At 45.1% G+C, this 18,222-nt stretch overlaps 1 protein-coding gene across 1 annotated transcript in view; it reads right to left on the bottom strand.

Moving 5' to 3' along the window:
* Window positions 1–18,222, bottom strand: part of LOC147717716 (E3 ubiquitin-protein ligase TRIM39-like) — a 227,488-nt gene that overhangs the window by 86,709 nt on the left and 122,557 nt on the right. Inside the window, exons 6-7 of the mRNA XM_086924502.1 lie at window positions 3,903–3,923; window positions 3,779–3,805 (exon numbers count right to left, since the gene is read on the bottom strand). Coding sequence (XP_086780628.1) covers window positions 3,779–3,805; window positions 3,903–3,923 — 48 coding nt within the window. The remainder of the gene's footprint in view (window positions 1–3,778; window positions 3,806–3,902; window positions 3,924–18,222) is intronic.

Raw genomic sequence — 18,222 nt, 5'->3', positions numbered from 1 at the left:
GGGGGGCGGGAACGGGAGCCGAGGCAGCGGTAGGGGGACGGGAACGGGAGCCGAGGCAGCGGTAGGGGGACGGGAACGGGAGCCGAGGCAGCGGTAGGGGGGCGGGAACGGGAGCCGAGGCAGCGGTAAAAAGCAAAAAAAAAAGCAAGCACTCACCTGGACTTCTTCCGGGTGCCTTCAATGGCGGACCAGATTCGGGGGCGTTCTCGGCTTTTGGCTGACGTAGCGTGACGTCGCCAAAAGCCAAAAATTCTCGGGAACGCCCCCGAATCTGGTCCGAGATTGACGGACAGAGCCCTCTCCCAATGGCTAGCCTCCATTTATGGAGCTAGCCAATGGGAGGAGGGGGCTGTTACCCGACTCCACACACAGATCATAAGATTTTTCCTAGCGCATGCGTACTTCGTACGCATGCATTTGCTAGTCAAAACCTAAAAAAGACCCAGCAGAGGGTCCTGGAGATATAGATTGTACAAGAAATAATAAATCAAATAATTTTCACTCAACTGCGACCAAGCCTTGGCAAATTTGATGACTTTGACACTTAGAAACTTTTTTCAAGAAAACTTGGGTAGGTGTCTTAGCGGTCGGGTAGAAGCACTTGGGGCAGCCAACTCCTGAGATGATTTAGTCAGGGGACCAGCAAGGTCCTTATAAACAATTAACTTCAGAGAAGAAGCAGTCCTGGAGCAGTTGCAGACACTTTATTCATGTTGCAATGGATTCCTTAGAAGTAGTCCTGATGCAAGGGATGAAGGATTCTGAAGATGCTCCAATGAGACTCTGGACGCGATCCCATCGACAGGGGTCTTCATTTAGAGATTTACTTACTCTACAGAAATAGTGAGGGGGGTCCTGGTTGCAGGGTCGGTGTCCCACGAGTTCCTCTTGGGTCGAAGTCTAGTCGCCACTGGACTACCAGTCTCCTGGTGTCACGGTCTCAGTCCAATCCTTCCTGGGTCTATAACTCGCCTTCTGTGGATCCTAGCAACTCTCGGACAGTACTCCTGGGCTCAGTGAACTCAGGTGCTACTCTGCGCCAGGTCTTTGTTCTTGGTTCTGCACAGTGGTGGGGATAGCAACTCTAAGAGCTTGGGCTAAAAACTGGCCGAAGTAGGCTTCTTCAGCTGTTGTTCCCCTGTGGCCAGTCAGCTGGCCCTTTGAGTTCTCTTGGCTTGACTAGGCTCTGGAGACAACTTCTCCTTGAGCAGGACACAGCAGGCACAGTGCCTCACTTCGCTAGACACCAGGTGCAATCTTCGACGATGCAGCCTCTCTTTGCTGGTTCTTCAGTGCAGCAGGGCAGTCCTTCTTCCAAGTCTGTTAAGGTCTTAGGTCTGGGTGCCAGGGGTAGCCCCTTTATGCTGAGAAGGTGTCCTCAGGGCAGAATGCAGTTGGTAGCCAATAGGCTACCAGGTTCCCTCCCACTTGGTGACTACATCCTGTGGAGTACAGCATTTGGCTATCCCAGGATGCATCCTTCTGCCTACTCCCCAGATGGCAAGACCCCTCTCTTTGTATTTAGACCTCTGTAGACCATTCCTGGGGTGTGGCTACCTCCGGGCTACACACCCCTGGGGAAACAGGCTTGGCAACTGGTCCCACCCCCTTTGCTCTTTGTGCCTGCCTGTCTGCCTAAACAATGGGGCAGCCGTCTTCCCTAGTGTGATACAACTGCTTTTCAAAGGTGTCCTCCCCAATGAAGCCTACCTTTCGGGGCTAACACCTAAGTGGCATCCTGCAGGAGGGAGGTAACACCTCCCTGACCTGCAATTCCTCATTGTTCACCGTCCTGAGAATCTTTGGCACATCTCTGCAGGAAGGCAGAAAGCTCTCTAGTGGAACAGGCTCCATGTGTACCCTGGAAGGCACAGGAGATTTAAAGGCAACAACGTGTCAGCTTGCTACAGCTGCACACAGAAACAAGTGACATTAATTGCGACTTGAGATACAAGTCGGGCTTAATGTAAGGAGTTGTTTGATACCTTCATATGCCCATTTTGGTCACACCACTCAGGAGTTAGCACAGCTTAGGGATCAGCATGTAACCTTGTACTTGCCAATTGGGCGGCCAAGTCTTTCCACAGTAAAAACTGTAGTTTTGCAGGTTTAAATGTCAGAACAGGTAAGATACATGTCCTGCCTGTGTCATATATTGCCCCCTGCCTTTAGGACTTAGGAGGCCTGCTAGAGGGGTGACTAACACAAATGTACAAGAGAAGTTTCAATGGAAAAGTTGGGCTAGCAGTTCAGTACTGCTCTATCAGTCTGCAGTGGCGGAATGGGAGACTTGTCTCACTTGGAGGAACGCCAGGGAGGCACAAAAAGTTGTGCAAGCCTTGGATTACCCCTCTAACTTACATGCCCAGAGTACCTGGGAGCCATTTACTAGCAACTTATAGGTAAGTTAGCCATTTCCAAATAGGTACAGCCAATTCAACATACTCTTTAGGGCCAGGGCAGTGGCACTGAGGTCTGGTTAGCACGCCTCAGTGCACTCTCAGAGTCGAAAAACCAGCAGCATCAGTCGAAAAACATGGGGGATAACCATGCAAAAAGAGGCATTTCCTTACCAGAATACTTTTTTACAGTAAAAAAACTATTGTCTCTAATGACCAGGGAGGTGTAATTCTTTATTGGGACCATCATGGTTCATATGGAGGACCCGGACAGCTGATGTGGCTTTGTATCCCTCCGTTGATTTTAAGATGCAATCTCCAACAGTGTGTGCTCCCGAGGAAGGCTTTCCTAACAGTCATTGGCACTTATGACTCCCAACTCTAAATGAGGGAGAATTAGATAGCTTTTAGATATTTCTCTGGTTTTCTTACCTTTAAATAAAACGTTGGAACCTTTTCCGAAACCTTCTCTCAGAATGCGTCTTGAACCCATCACTACCACATCAGTCTCTGCCATGGACTAGTGGCCTCTGCAGACACAACTGCCTGCGTGAAGGCGATCTAAGCTTGGTCAAGACAGAGTGTGAAGGACATGGCGTGCGATTACCACATTGTGGAGGATTACTCTCACCAAGAGTCTCAAAGCTCTTCCTCATAATGTTGGCTGTGGTCATTTATTTTTTTAAACATCTTTTCATTGGCTGTGATCATTGTTAAAACAATATTAATTTGTTAGATGTATTTTCGTTACACTATTGTCTGAGGCTCAGAATAAAAATGATCCCAGGGCTGGAGACTGCTGACTGATCTGCCAATCCTTTAATCCCAAACCATGCTCCTTTAATTAAGTAATCCATATGACAGCTCTGTCTGGCTATATGAGGTCCTGTAACCAATCTCTACTCATTGTTTCCTTTTCTTATCCCAATCTGCTTTTGTTTTAATCTAATATCTGATTTAGCCCAGATTTAATGACAAAGTTATCCATTTACCACACGAGGTTTCAATTATTTTCCATTATTATAATTTTGTGAATTCTCTGACATGTAACATTAAAAGTTAGATTTCAAAAACAGCTGCATCGCCTTTGGTAGGTCATCGACAAAGAGATCCAAATTTCAAAAACGATTGAAGAGAAAACACAAAGCATTAGGCCAGATAACTAAGTTAGGCCAGATAACTAAATAATTCTGCCAGCAAGCACATCACTTTAATAATCCCAAACTGAACAACTCTTGGAAAGCACAAGGTCATAAGTACTCAATAAGTTTAGGTAATAACAGCACACAACTCCTTTGAACCCCCAAATGGAGCCTCTACAGCCCTGTAACTTGTGGCTTTGCAAGTGCTACATCTCCAAGTATATGGATATTACTCACATTCACCAGGTTTGATGTATCTGCTCTCTAAAATTAAGAAAAGAGTAGGAGGGTATGTGAAATTAGACAACATAAAGAGTAAATAGAATATATTAAAAAATGTCACGTCCTTTATTAAACTTACCCAGTTCTGCAGGAAACATTTCTGCATAAAAAGACAAAAAATGCTAGATTAGATCCCAAATTATCATATAGCTTTTTATTATGTCTTATACCTTTTGAGGTAAGGTTTCTTAAAATGTAAGTGGTTAGATGCTCATTCTGTACCTTTGCCCAGAAGGGATGCACCTGAACAAGTTAAACACCATAGGTAATGTTCTTTCTGGCGGAAACTCTATCCAACCCCAGATGCTTAACCTTTACAATATTGCCCAGGCCCAAGACTGGATCCGGAAGCATATTCTTCGCAATTCTTTAAAAGTGCTATAAATTACTCAAAATTTGCTCTTCTGATGGATACTTCTATTCACAGATGTCTCACCTTTGGAATTGATATCAAAGCAGTACCTCCCGAAAGCAGAGAGTCTGTGGCGTGGACTTAAATCAAAAAGTCATGCATGACCGGACAGACAAAAAGCCTGTCTTGACCGTCCTGGTTGTCAAGGCAGTATTGCTATGTGAAACTCTGCACCAATGCCCACGTCACAGCCTTGCTGATTTCAAGGACACATGCCACTGCAGCGGGAGCAATCATAGCCCTGATGGAATGGGCCTTAATTTCTGGCAGAGTCTGCTTTTTAGCCAGTGTGTAGCAGCTCTTAATGCAAAGAGCAATTCACCCTGATAGAGGTCTTTTCTGAACAGCCTTTCCTTTGTTTGCTCCACTGAAATCAACAATAAGCTGCGTGTCCACCCACTAGTCCTTGGTACAAACAAGTTTAAAAGCTCTTTTAGGGTCCAACTGATGGAGTGATGGATTGCCCTACGTGGAAAGAAGTCATGACTTTTTCTAAGAAGGCCCCCAAGTCCTGAGCACCAGTTTGTGTGCAGAAAGGCTGTTGTGGGGCAGCTGCATCACCAGTGTCTGCAGCTCACTCAGCCAATGAGCTGAAGGGATTGCAATGAGGAATACAGTTTTTGGAGTCAGATTATGGAACCAGCACTGTACATCAGCTAGAAGGGGGTGCACATGGGAACCATCAGGACCAAATTAGGTTCTCACTATGGGATTGCAAAACGTTTGGGAGGGAACAAGTGTGTCAAAACATTAATAAACCTAATCATAACAGGAGGTGTAAACAAGGACAGTTGGTCCAGAAAATACAAAAAGCCAAAAGGACTGTCAAATAAACTTTAATAGTGACCACTGCCGTGCTGGGTCAAAGGCAAAACAAACAATAAAACATCCAACAGTTTGGCCTGTGGGCTCCACCCCAGGCCACAAATGTGTCCCATCACCTGGGGTGGAAGGATGTCTGACAGCCAGGATGACCTCCACATCTTCGGGAAACAGATGCATGCAGGTGTAGATTGCTCTGGTTCGGGAGACGGACCCTGCCCTGCTCCTACGACACAAGATCATCTCGAAGTGGTAGCCTGAAGAGAGTGCAGATTCTCATTCCCTGATGTTCAGGGTATCACCCTCTCCTGGCCCAATCCAAAGCCACAAAGATGACTTGGGCCTGACCTTTTCTGATCTAACCAACAGCAACCAATCCCTGTGTAATACTCTAGCCTCCTCCTTTCCGTTGAAGATTTAAAGATATTTACAATACCTTCATGGCAAATATGCAGCAGGCCTCTGCACCTCAAAGGGAGCTCTCGCTGGATGCTGAACCAGAAGCATCATCCCAGAGTCATAGGAGAATAGCCATCCCGCAATCGAATCTAGCAATTCTTTCATCCTTTTCAGCGCTGACGGCTGATCAGGTGTTGGACTTGCTTCAATCTACAAAATCAGGCTCCGCTTTGGGCCCATTACCCCCTAAGATAACTCAATTGGCTCCCAAAGTAATAGCTAGCCATCTGGTGAAAATCTTTAACACAATGTTTACACAAGGTTATTACGCTAAAGCCTGGAAATTAGCCTCCATGTTGCCCTTGCTTAAGAAAATGAATCTCGGTCCATCGGACCCAAGGCACTTACCGAACAATATCACACAACCCGTTTCCAGCCAAAATTGTCGAAAAGGTGTTAAGCAAAGAACTGGTCTTGTTTCTCCAATCCAATCATCTCCTGGACCCCTCTTAATTTGGTTTCAGGAGTGAACACAGCACGGAATCAGCCCTGATCATGGCATCCGAAGAGCTGTGAGCCACCTTGCACAAAGGAGGAATTGCAGCTTTGATGCTACTTGACCTCTCAACTGCATTTGACACGGCCAATCACAACTTGCTGATTGACCGTCTCCACTCTATTGGCATCAGGAGAGCAGCACTTACTCTTCTGAAATCATTCTTATCAGAGAGACTACAATTTGTCGCTATGGATCGCTTTACAACTAACTCCAACTCTTTGCCCTGTGGGGTGCGTCAGGGTTCGTCCCTGAATCCCTTTTTAATCTATTTGCCAGACTCATTAAAACCTTAAGTTTCTGAATAGTGTCCTACGTGGACGAAATTCAGATAGTGGTGTCAGTGTCTGGGAATTGATGTCTAATAACTGACTAAAATTTAACACTGTGAAAACCGGAGTACTTCTGCATGGCAATTACACATCCTTTTGGTTCACAGCCTGGTGGCCGCAGGACTTAGGGACACTGCCAACTTCTGTTTCTCAATTGAACAATCTTGCAATTCTTTTTGCTGACAAATTGTCATTTGAGAATTAAATCAATGCTGTGACCTTTTTTTTTCTTTTTCTTCTTGAAAATCTTGAGGAAGGTTTTGTCTTTTAATCAGCAGGATTTGCAGAAAACAGTTGTTACCGCTCTTGTGCTCTCCAAGTTGGATTACTGCAATGCCTCACACACCAATGTGCAGCAAAGACTTTTAAATAGATTGTAAGTCTTTCAGAATGCTGCGGCTCGCATGCTGCTTGCGATCCCTAAACATCAGTTTGCATCGCAGGTCCAAATCCAGCTCCATTGGCTTTAAGGCCTTATGTATAGCCTTTAAAGATCTGCATGATCCAGATCCTGTCTATCTAAAACGGAACTTCACATGGTATACCCAGTCTAGAACTCTGCACTCTCTTCTGCTTACAATGTAGTAAATCCCAAATTCAAAAGAGCCCCTTGGGGCGGCAGAAGCTTTGTACACTGCACTGCTAAGCTGTGGAATGCTCTTCCACTGTAGCTGAAGTAATACATAGGCTTCCTTCGTTTAGAAAGGCGTTAAAACAAGGCTTTTTAATCATTAGGTTTACTCTCTCAGCCAGGCTTCTGTTTTAGTCTCTGTTTTCACTCATTTCTTCTTTCTATTGCTGGCAGTGTCAAGGCTGGTCCTCATCATCAGCACGACAAAAAGCATATCTGACGCCCTGATCATCAAGATTAACTTTGCAGAGAATGTTCTCAAGACAAGCATAACCCTTTCTACCATTAAGTCATGTCTGGCAGAAATAAACACTGAAATAAATTAACACAAGAATTACTTGATGCAACAGAAGATACAGAAACTCCAAAAGAACATCCGAAGATTTGATAAGGAGAAGATATACCCTTATACCAAAGAAGACTGCCAACCGTCCGGCAGTGGCCAGTCATCTGATGATGGCTCAATATCGTCTCGCAGGACATCCCAGTCATCCAACAGTGACTCCAGCAAGGACAGCCTAGGCAGTAACAGGAGCCGCCAGGGACTACTACCAACACCCCGGATGTATGGTTTCCATGCACCACCATTCCCAGGTATCCCAGCTTTCCTGGGCAACAACCACCATTCCAACACTTCTTCCAACACCCTGTCCCCCAACCTTTTTGGAGCGGGAGCTGAGGCAGTGGAAGAAGAGGCAATTACAAACAAGTACAAAGGCAGGAGACTGAGACCCAATGCCAAACTAGGGCCCAGACCGCCACAAAAAACGAATCCTCAACTCATCAGATAGGATACTAAGTGAAGACGAAACCACAGTCCTACAGCGGAGACTTGGTTTTATCCCCACCCCTCGTGAAGACTAGTTTCTCCTAACAGCTGCATTACATCCATTTTTTTCAGAAAATCCAATTACGCTCCTTTTTCCAAGACAAGTCTAGTCCCACCCAAACAGACTGAGGACTAAGACCCCATCAACTTTCACCCCTAGAGCAGCTTTTACTCCAAGAGAAATTTTGACATTTGAAAAAGCAGTTCTCAGAGACGTGGGGGGGACTAATACAAAATAGACCTGTTAACAATCTTTTGAATACACTAAGAACATCCCTAACCTCTCTGACGCAAGATGAAGGCATTATCAACAAACCGGCTGATAAAGGAGGCACCACTGTGATTCTGAAGACAGATGACTACGATCTAGAGTCATGAAGACAACTGGCAAATAGTGGATATTACAAAGTATTGGACACTGACCCTACCATCAGTCTTCTCAGACGCATCAAAATAATGGTTAACTCGGTGGAAAACCGGCGCTGGATCTCAAAAAGAGAAGCAGCCTTCTTGGTGAACGATTCACCCACCACACCCTACTTCTATGTATTAACTAAAATACATAAGGAGACATGCCCACTTCCCAGCAGACCCATTGCCTCTGGGATCAGGTCAGTCTTGGAACCTTTGAACCACTTCTGTGATTACTTTCTTCAACCACTGGTCCAAACAACACAGTCATTTCTGAAGGACACCAAGGATGTACTTAACCTAATCGCACACATGGAGAATCCAGAGGAGATTTCCTTCCTAATGTCACTCGATATGGAGGCTTTATACACCAACATCCCTCAAGATGCCACAATAGAGGTGATCAACACATTTCTAGTAATAGACACCTTATCGACCACCACTGCGGTGGACTTCATAATCGAATGTGCTTCCCTAGCTCTGAAAAAAAACTTCTTCATGTATAAAACCCAAATATACCATCAAATAGAAGGGATCTCAATGGGAAGTACCTTAGATCCCCAGCCTGGCCTGCCTCTATATGGCCGACTTCGAATCCAGACACATTTTTTCATCTCCAACCGATTCCAGGCAAACATTATCTCATGGAAGCAGTATATAAACAACATCCTCGTCTTCTGGAAAGGATACAAGACTATCTCTGAGACCTTTGGAAACTGGTTCAACTCCCTTAACTCTTACAAGATCGATCTCGGACAAAGAGATCTCATTTCTGGACCTTTGAATCGGTCTCACTCAAGGTCAGATACACACCAGAACGTACAGGAAAAACACAGACTGTTAACAGCCTTTTGTCTTTTGAGAGTCACCACCCTAAAGCTCTCTGTGAGAACCTCCCATATGGTCAATACTTTCGTGTCCGGAGGAATTACAGCAGCTAGCGGTGACTATGACAAACGGGCCAAAGACCTCAGCAAGAATTTACTTGAAAGAATCTACCCTCCAAGAGTAATCAGACATGCTAAAAAGAGAGCCCGCAACAACAACAGAGAAGCTCTTCTTGAGAGCACGATTCAGATAAGGTGGTGGTGATGAACAGAGTGTCTGAATTAAGCAAACCACTCTTACCCAGTCCAAAGATAAGGGCTTGATCCATCACCGTTATTTAGCTCACTGCACCATCCCAGCTCAGAACCTGGCTATATGCAAATCAGTCTGTCCCTGGCCCAGTGCATCATGGGAACAGGGCAGACTAAACTACAAAGCCAATTCTTCACCAGAAAGGAGACAAGCTTCCGGGGACCGGTTTCTGGCATTTCAGCCGTCGTCGGCCCGGCTTGCTTGAATCCTGATGGTGCAGTGAGCAAGGGACTCATGTCTGAGTATACCCTGCCACACCTATAGTGGCCAAAAACAATTCAGATAAGGTGGTGGTGATGAACAGAGTGTCTGAATTAAGCAGACCACTCTTACCCAGTCCAAAGATCAGGGCTTGATCGATCACCGTTATTTAGCTCACTGCACCATCCCAGCTCAGAACCTGGCTATATGCAAATCAGTCTGTCCCTGGCCCAGTGCATCATGGGAACAGGGCAGACTAAACTACCAAGCCAATTCTTCACCAGAAAGGAGACAAGCTTCCGGGGACCGGTTTCTGGCATTTCAGCCGTCGTCAGCCCGGCTTGCTTGAATCCTGATGGTGCAGTGAGCAAGGGACTCATGTCTGAGTATACCCTGCCACACCTATAGCTGCCAAAAACAATTCAGATAAGGTGGTGGTGATGAACAGTGTCTGAATTAAGCAGACCACTCTTACCCAGTCCAAAGATCAGGGCTTGATCCATCACCGTTATTTAGCTCACTGCACCATCCCAGCTCAGAACCTGGCTATATGCAAATCAGTCTGTCCCTGGCCCAGTGCATCATGGGAACAGGGCAGACTAAACTACCAAGCCAATTCTTCACCAGAAAGGAGACAAGCTTCCGAGGACCGGTTTCTGGCATTTCAGCCATCGTCGGCCCGGCTTGCTTGAATCCTGATGGTGCAGTGAGCAAGGGACTCATGTCTGAGTATACCCTGCCACACCTATAGTGGCCAAAAACAATTCAGATAAGGTGGTGGTGATGAACAGAGTGTCTGAATTAAGCAGACCACTCTTACCCAGTCCAAAGATCAGGGCTTGATCCATCACCGTTATTTAGCTCACTGCACCATCCCAGCTCAGAACCTGGCTATATGCAAATCAGTCTGTCCCTCGCCCAGTGCATCATGGGAACAGGGCAGACTAAACTACCAAGCCAATTCTTCACCAGAAAGGAGACAAGCTTCCGGGGACCGGTTTCTGGCATTTCAGCCGTCGTCGGCCCGGCTTGCTTGAATCCTGATGGTGCAGTGAGCAAGGGACTCATGTCTGAGTATTACCTGCCACACCTATAGTGGCCAAAAACGATTCAGATAAGGTGGTGGTGATGAACAGAGTGTCTGAATTAAGCAGACCACTCTTACCCAGTCCAAAGATCAGGGCTTGATCCATCACCGTTATTTAGCTCACTGCACCATCCCAGCTCAGAACCTGGCTATATGCAAATCCGTCTGTCCCTGGCCCAGTGCATCATGGGAACAGGGCAGACTAAACTACCAAGCCAATTCTTCACCAGAAAGGAGACAAGCTTCCGGGGACCGGTTTCTGGCATTTCAGCCGTCATCGGCCCGGCTTGCTTGAATCCTGATGGTGCAGTGAGCAAGGGACTCATGTCTGAGTATACCCTGCCACACCTATAGTGGCCAAAAACGATTCAGATAAGGTGGTGGTGATGAACAGAGTGTCTGAATTAAGCAGACCACTCTAACCCAGTCCAAAGATCAGGGCTTGATCCATCACCGTTATTTAGCTCACTGCACCATCCCAGCTCAGAACCTGGCTGTATGCAAATCAGTCTGTCCCTCGCCCAGTGCATCATGGGAACAGGGCAGACTAAACTACCAAGCCAATTCTTCACCAGAAAGGAGACAAGCTACCGGGGATGTGAGTCCCTTGCTCATTGCACCATCAGGATTCAAGCAAGTCGGGCCGACGACGGCTGAAATGCCAGAAACCGGTCCCCGGAAGCTTGTTTCCTTCCCAGTATAAGAATTGGCTTGGTAGTTTGGTTTGCCCTGTTCCCATCATGCACTGGGACAGGAACAGACTAATTTGCATGTAGCCAGGTTCTGAGCTGGGATGGTGCAGTGAGCTAAAAAACGGTGATGGATCAAGCCCTGATCTTTGGACTGGGTAAGAGTGGTCTGCTTAATTCAGACACTCTGTTCATCACCACCCCCTTTTCTGAATCAGTTTGTCCACCATAAGCGTGGAAGGGAATACTCAGATGTGAGTCCCTTGCTCATTGCACCATCAGGATTCAAGCAAGCCGGGCCGACGACGGCTGAAATGCCAGAAACCGGTCCCCGGAAGCTTGTTTCCTTCCCAGTATAAGAATTGGCTTGGTAGTTTGGTTTGCCCTGTTCCCATCATGCACTGGGACAGGAACAGACTAATTTGCATGTAGCCAGGTTCTGAGCTGGGATGGTGCAGTGAGCTAAAAAACGGTGATGGATCAATCCCTGATCTTTGGACTGGGTAAGAGTGGTCTGCTTAATTCAGACACTCTGTTCATCACCACCCCCTTTTCTGAATCTTCTAGAGAACACAACATGACCTAAGGATGATGCCATGACATGTGCCACCACCTTTACGCCCTTATCCACACTGTCTTGTGGATGTGTTCTACGACTGACTGTGGTGAGCCTAGCTTCAACAGCCAGACATGATGTAGGAAAAAACTGCCATTTACAACCTCCAAAGATGCGTAGCTACCACTTCCATTACTTTCATGAACACCCAGGGGCACTAGTGAGGTCAAGGGGAGCACTTCAAATTGAAAAATGCTATTGGCTCCCCTGGAACAGCAAGTAATGCTTGTGGGAATGCATGATGACTATATGGAAATATGCATCCTGCAGGTCAAATGATACCATCCAGTCGCTCGGGTCCAAGACAGAGAGAATCATCAGCCCATTTCCCTATTATCATTCCAGGCTGAAAGCCCAGAAAGCACATTAATAGACCATTATGAGAGTACCTGGAATCTCACAAACTCCTGCAGTTGTCTCAATTAGATTTCCCTCCGAGCCACAGTACGGACTCTGTTTGCCTCTGAATCTCAGAAAACCTAAAACAGACATTAGACATGGGAGGAACTGCAGCACTCATCCTTTTGAATCGGAGTGCTGCTTTTGACATGATATCCCACACTACTATACTGAGGAGACTCTAGAACTGTGGGGGATACTGGTAAGGCCCATCACTGGCTCACTTCTTTCTTGACGGCTCACTTCCTTCTTGGAGCATCAATCTTTTCAGTTTGCATCTAAATTTAATGCGTCCACAAAATGTTCCATATTTTGTGGGATGCCAAGGACTATTTTCTGATGCCTTTTAATATCTATGTCCACCCTTTAGTGGAATATTTTCGTTTTTCCATAATCTCTAATGTGGACGATACTGGATAGTATTCTCCTTGACTCGGAACTCAGATAAGTCCCTTTCAACTCAAACTCCGTTTGGAAGCGGTTTCCCAATGGAAGAGGCTGAATTGCCTCAAAGTCAATGGCAGCAAAACTGAGATTTTGATAGTTGGGTACCAACCGAGTCTGTGGGATTCACCTTGGTGACCCTAATAGGGTCCTTGAAGCAAGTCATAAAGGTGGTGAAGAATTTGGGAATATTGTTGGATAAGGAACTGAGATTAGACAATAAAACTAACACTGTAACTGGATGTTGCTTTGGTATGTTGAGGTGCCTGAGGAAGATTTTCTTGCTCCTGCCTGCTTCGACCTCAAGGGGCATTGTCCAGGCACTTATCATATCACAAATAGAGTATGGCAATAATCTGTATCTTAGAGCTTCAAAGGTCTCAACCAAAAGACTCCAAATAACCCAGAATGCAGCCGTACATCTTTATGGCCACATATTTAGGTGCTGAACTGTCTTGACTCAGCTGAGGAACCTCCACTGGCTCCACTGGTGAAGCACATCCAATTTATAGCACTGTGATTTGTCTGTACTGTGCAGTCACAATCGAGACCTCATCAGAGGCACTTTGTGACTTCTTACTGTCTTTCTAGATTCTTGCACTCTGCTAATCTTAGTGTGGCTCAGGTACCACAGATTAGCAAACAGGGAGGGCATTCCTTTAGATATTTGGCACAAAAACTATGCAACTCCCTCCTCCTCTACCTCCACCTCAGTACGACAGAGGCATTATTATACAAACATCTGAAGACTTGCCTGTTTTAAAGGGTGGCGTTTTCTTCGGGTGGCTGAGATTCTATTTGGTTATCCATGTGTTTTATATCTCTCTACAATAGTAGTAGAAATATGGGTCTGCGTGAGCAGTTAGAATCTGTCCTTCTGCAGCGGGCGGAGATCTAAGATAAAACAAAGGCCCCCATCCATTTTCGAAACAACGATATAGCAGGACTAACAGTTCTTTCTTATTTCAGAGTCGAGAACTTTATTGATGGCTCCTTGCATTAGAATGGATAGGGGCTTGTCTGAGACCCCCCTTCAATGTGGGAGGAAGGTGCGGCGGGTAGAAAGAAACATCAGGGCAAAGCTGCTGAAAGATTTGAAGGGCTCATTTGTCAAGAGTAATGACTCACAATCCTGGGAGAAAGTGCTGGATCCTGCATCTCTGGGTTGTTGTGTGCTGCTGATAGTAGGCTAATGAGACTGGGAAACAGCGTTTACAACGCTGTTGTTACCACGCAGGTAGGTAACAACGCGATCGTTACAACGACCACGTTGTTACCACAAGTGGCTTTACATCGCAAGTCGTTTCTACGACTTGCGCTAGGTGGCGTGCAACACTAGGGAATGTGTTGGATTTTAAGTCCAACACATTCCCTGCTGTTGCCCTAACTGGAGTAGGAATAGTAATTTATCCTATTCCTAAGTCCAGCGCGCCATCTAGCGCAAGTCGTGGAAACAACTTGCAATGTAAAGCCACGCATGGTAACAACACGGTCATTATAACGACCGCGTTGTAACCTACCGCGTGGTATGTGCTGGCGCAGTAACGTCATACATTTGAAGAGGCTTGATGGAGGTGGCAGCAGGGGAAGTGGATTGGGAAAACTGATACCATTGATGACCTGCTCGCTGCCTGCAAAATCCACAATTAGACTTTTAATGGACCTGGGTGACTGCTGTAGGGGCTGAGGAGACTGGCAGTGCCTCTACGACAGCACCCTGGAGTAGCTTTGGAATTTTCTGAATTTGTGCAGGAAACAGTTTGGCAGTTCTTCTAAGGCAGAAATGTTTTTTTCTCTTTACAGCGTCTTGCCCATTCTGAATAAACTGAGCTAGTGATGACTTCAGGTCTTCCTGGGCCGTCGGCAAGATCTTCTTGGCCATGTCTCAGAGGGCAGGAGCATAGACCCGCTGCAGTTTGAGGAGGGGTAATGGTTTTCTTGACTTAACTTAAGACCTCTCTCTGTACTCTTTGCTCAGTTATTACTAAGTGCAATACTTGGACCTTTCGCATTTAGTTTAGCAGAGCTCTATATTCTCTCTTATATTGTGTTATCAGGTTAATACATTTCCACATCTATGTACAGTTCTAATCTAGTTTCTTTTCCCTTCAATTCTACATTTTGAGATATATTATTATTAACTAAAAACAGCAAATTTCTAGCAACTTTATAAAGTTAGGTTTTCCTTGACTGATGGTCCTGGGGGCTAATTTCCATTGATCGGACAGCAGCAGGTCAGCCATTGCTTGAAGTAATGAGGTGTGAAAGTTGCCTCCAGAGCAGAAACAATAACTGGGTGTGGGGAGCTGTTAGTCTTCCCTTACAGGAAGACCAGCCTTGATAGATCCAGGATCTTCATGAACTTGTAAAGAGCCTATCCTTTCACAAGTAAATGTAAGGTAAGTTCTTGGGAGGGCACCCCGGCTGGCTATAACTTCAGCGGAAAAAAACCTAGCTAGCTCCAATACCAGTTTTGAGTGACATAAAGCAAAGGCGGGGGTACTCATTTCCCTGCGCACACCTCTGGGCGGGCACAAAGACTCTGCACAAAGGACTGTAGTGTAGTTCCTATATTCCCAATAGGCTCTGCGCATTGGAATAATATAAACAGCAGCGTAGACGTAGGACTGACTATATTAGACTTAATTAGTTTTGCCAGCTAGCTCAGAGGTCACTAGAAACTTTCTCGAATGTTCAGGAAAGAGTTAACTCTTGATTTAGACAAGAAGGGATTAGTTTCTGACAACCGCATAAACATGACTACTTTGCTCCCTCAGAATAAAGAGTGTATCTCTAGAGTCGTGTGAAAACAATAGGCAGCTATTTCACTCAGTCAATCGTGCATACTTAGTTTCACCAGAGTGCAGATAAATAGAGAGACAGGCGATTTCAATAAAAGGTGTTATTTTATTGAGCAGTCTTCTTTCTCATGCAAGAGAAATGAATTGCCACAATTGCAATACTTATCAAAGTAAAGTGCATACAGTAAAAGTAGTATTATGAAATAATACTGTAAAAGCATTGATATGGTTTCTTAGCCATATGATACTTTAAAATAGATAAAATATATACATACATAAAAACATTGATTAACATACTCAACTGGTGCTTCTAAATACGCCTACCCTGGTGTACCTGACCTAAGCCTAATACGTGGGAAGGAGTAAGTAAGTTGCAGTTTAAGTTAAGTTGGTTTTTGCCAAGATTCTGAATCAAGAATTCTCTCAAGGGTTTAGTCAGCTCCGTACCTGGGTAATAGAATGTAGGAGGTCTTGTATCTCTTTCTCAGGCCTCGATATCCCAGCAACCCGCAAGGGTGACTGGAAACACCGGAGCTGGATTTTCTCGGCAGGAGAAAAAGACAGCGTCTCTCTCAGTGCGTCAAAAGGGAGGGGCGGCTTCCTTCGGCTCTCGCATCAGCTGGGCTTCCCGGCAAGTAGATAGCCGCTCTGCTCCAAAACCACTGTGTGTTTGCTTAAGGCAACGTTGGTATATTTATACCTGAAAGGTGCCGGTTTTGACGTAAGGTTGGACATAAGACGTCACTAAGAACTAACAGTTCTTTCTGGACTCCAGGAGTTCTTGTTCAAATCAAAACAAAAGCAGAGGGGATTCCCGGGCTGCTGGAGGCTTGGTTTGTTTAAAGAACGCGTTGTACTTTCTAGGAGTCTAGGGGAGTAGCCTTGCCGTATTTGGACTGCATGGGCTATTACTAAATATGGATATGATTCTTATGCCTTTATAAGGATATAGTTTGTTATAACCACATAAGGGCATAAATCGGGAATATCGAATTAGGGTCCTAGATAGAAACACAACACCCACTCCACGTACTAATGTCCATCATTACTAAAAACTAAGCAATAGTAAACATATAACGATGCATGTGTGTTTTCCAACCCACCCCAAAATACATATTTCGCATTTGAAATGGTATATGGTAAATACACGAAAATGAGTATTGGTACTGTACGCTTTTCAAGCAGTGGTATCATTCATTTAAATGCATATATATATCAGCTGAATGAATTGCGAAAATTACACATGAAATGGCTCTGAATACAGAAAAGAAGGTTGAGACCATTCCATCACATATTTATACAAAATGCTGTACATGTGCTAGAGGCTGAGGTAAAATATTGTCTCTAGTATCCTAAAAATAGAAGCTCTGTTCTCTAAGAATAGTTCTACTTTAAGCAGAGTACCATGTGCCAGAAAAAAGGGTAAATATTTTGGAAGTGAAAAATAAATAATTTTGCTTTCAGGGGAAAAAAAAATAGTTCAAAATGTTGTCAGTAGCTTTGTTTATCAAGACCGAAGGCCGAATTCAGAGTTCAGGGAACGCTGTGTGCTCATTGTTTTTAAAAGTTATTCCCGTTGACTGGAGAGAACATCATATCAGACAGGCTTGCAAAAAATTGGTCTACAGCATCAGGTGAAAGTTGGACCAAGTTCGAAAATGCTGTAATTGTTCATATGTGAGAATGATTGCTATCATCGATGTTTGGATCAGCAATGCTCACTGAAGGTTGTACCTGTTTGGTGCTGCTTTCCTCTCGTACTTCACCCCCACCTACTCGTAATGGTGAAGTCTCAACGAATGCCGTCATCAGAATAGGTAGCCTCTGGGGACAACACGTTGCATGAGTCGTTACCAGACCTAGCAAAGCTTCGATATCCATTGGTACTGCTGATGGTAGTGTAAGACAGACGTCCAACACGCATTCTTCTCCGCATAGCAGACATCGAAGCACAGGTAAAATGCAATCTTGCCAGATTGCAACCTGGTTTCTTTCATTCAGACCAATCAGATCTCTTAGCCGGGCTAATCCGAGGAGTGATTTTGTCTCGGTAGCGTATTGCTAAGATCGTTTCTTCCATCGTTGCTGGAGTCTTGTCTGTGGGTTGGCTTGCCATATCGGAGCAGAAGGATCAAAAATAAAATTCCTGCTACGAGTCCCAAAATAAGAGGCAGGCCGCCAAATATCAAATGGACAAAATTCTGGACAATGCCCAGAACTGTTTCAAAGGGTGCTAACAGTCCCGAAAAAACTGTCTTAAATACATGTGCGATGCCACTGGTATCAGACATGTTTAAGATTTGACTTAACATTTCTACGAAATGCACGGGGCAATTTGTTGATAATAGGGAATGTATCTCTGCTGCTGTCCTTGCAACTTGCAGATCATACGTTACTTTGGATGACGTTAAAGGCACAGTTGTCTGTAAAAGAATAGACTTCATTCTGCTTAAAGTATCAATTCGAATAGAAGAGATATTCACATAAGGCCATATTGCCGCCTCCATGTCTGGATTGCTGTTTGGGTACAATACTTGCATACAGCAAATGACCCTGGAAGTAACGGTTACGAGATAGGGTTTTCCTGGCACCATTCCACAACATCTGTGGTCACTTATTATAACGTAGCT

The sequence above is a fragment of the Lissotriton vulgaris genome, chromosome 5 (assembly GCF_964263255.1).
Source record: "Lissotriton vulgaris chromosome 5, aLisVul1.2, whole genome shotgun sequence".
Classification (NCBI taxonomy): domain Eukaryota; kingdom Metazoa; phylum Chordata; class Amphibia; order Caudata; family Salamandridae; genus Lissotriton; species Lissotriton vulgaris.
Note: the sequence above shows the minus strand (reverse complement) of the source record. Positions and strands in the feature narration are given on the sequence as shown.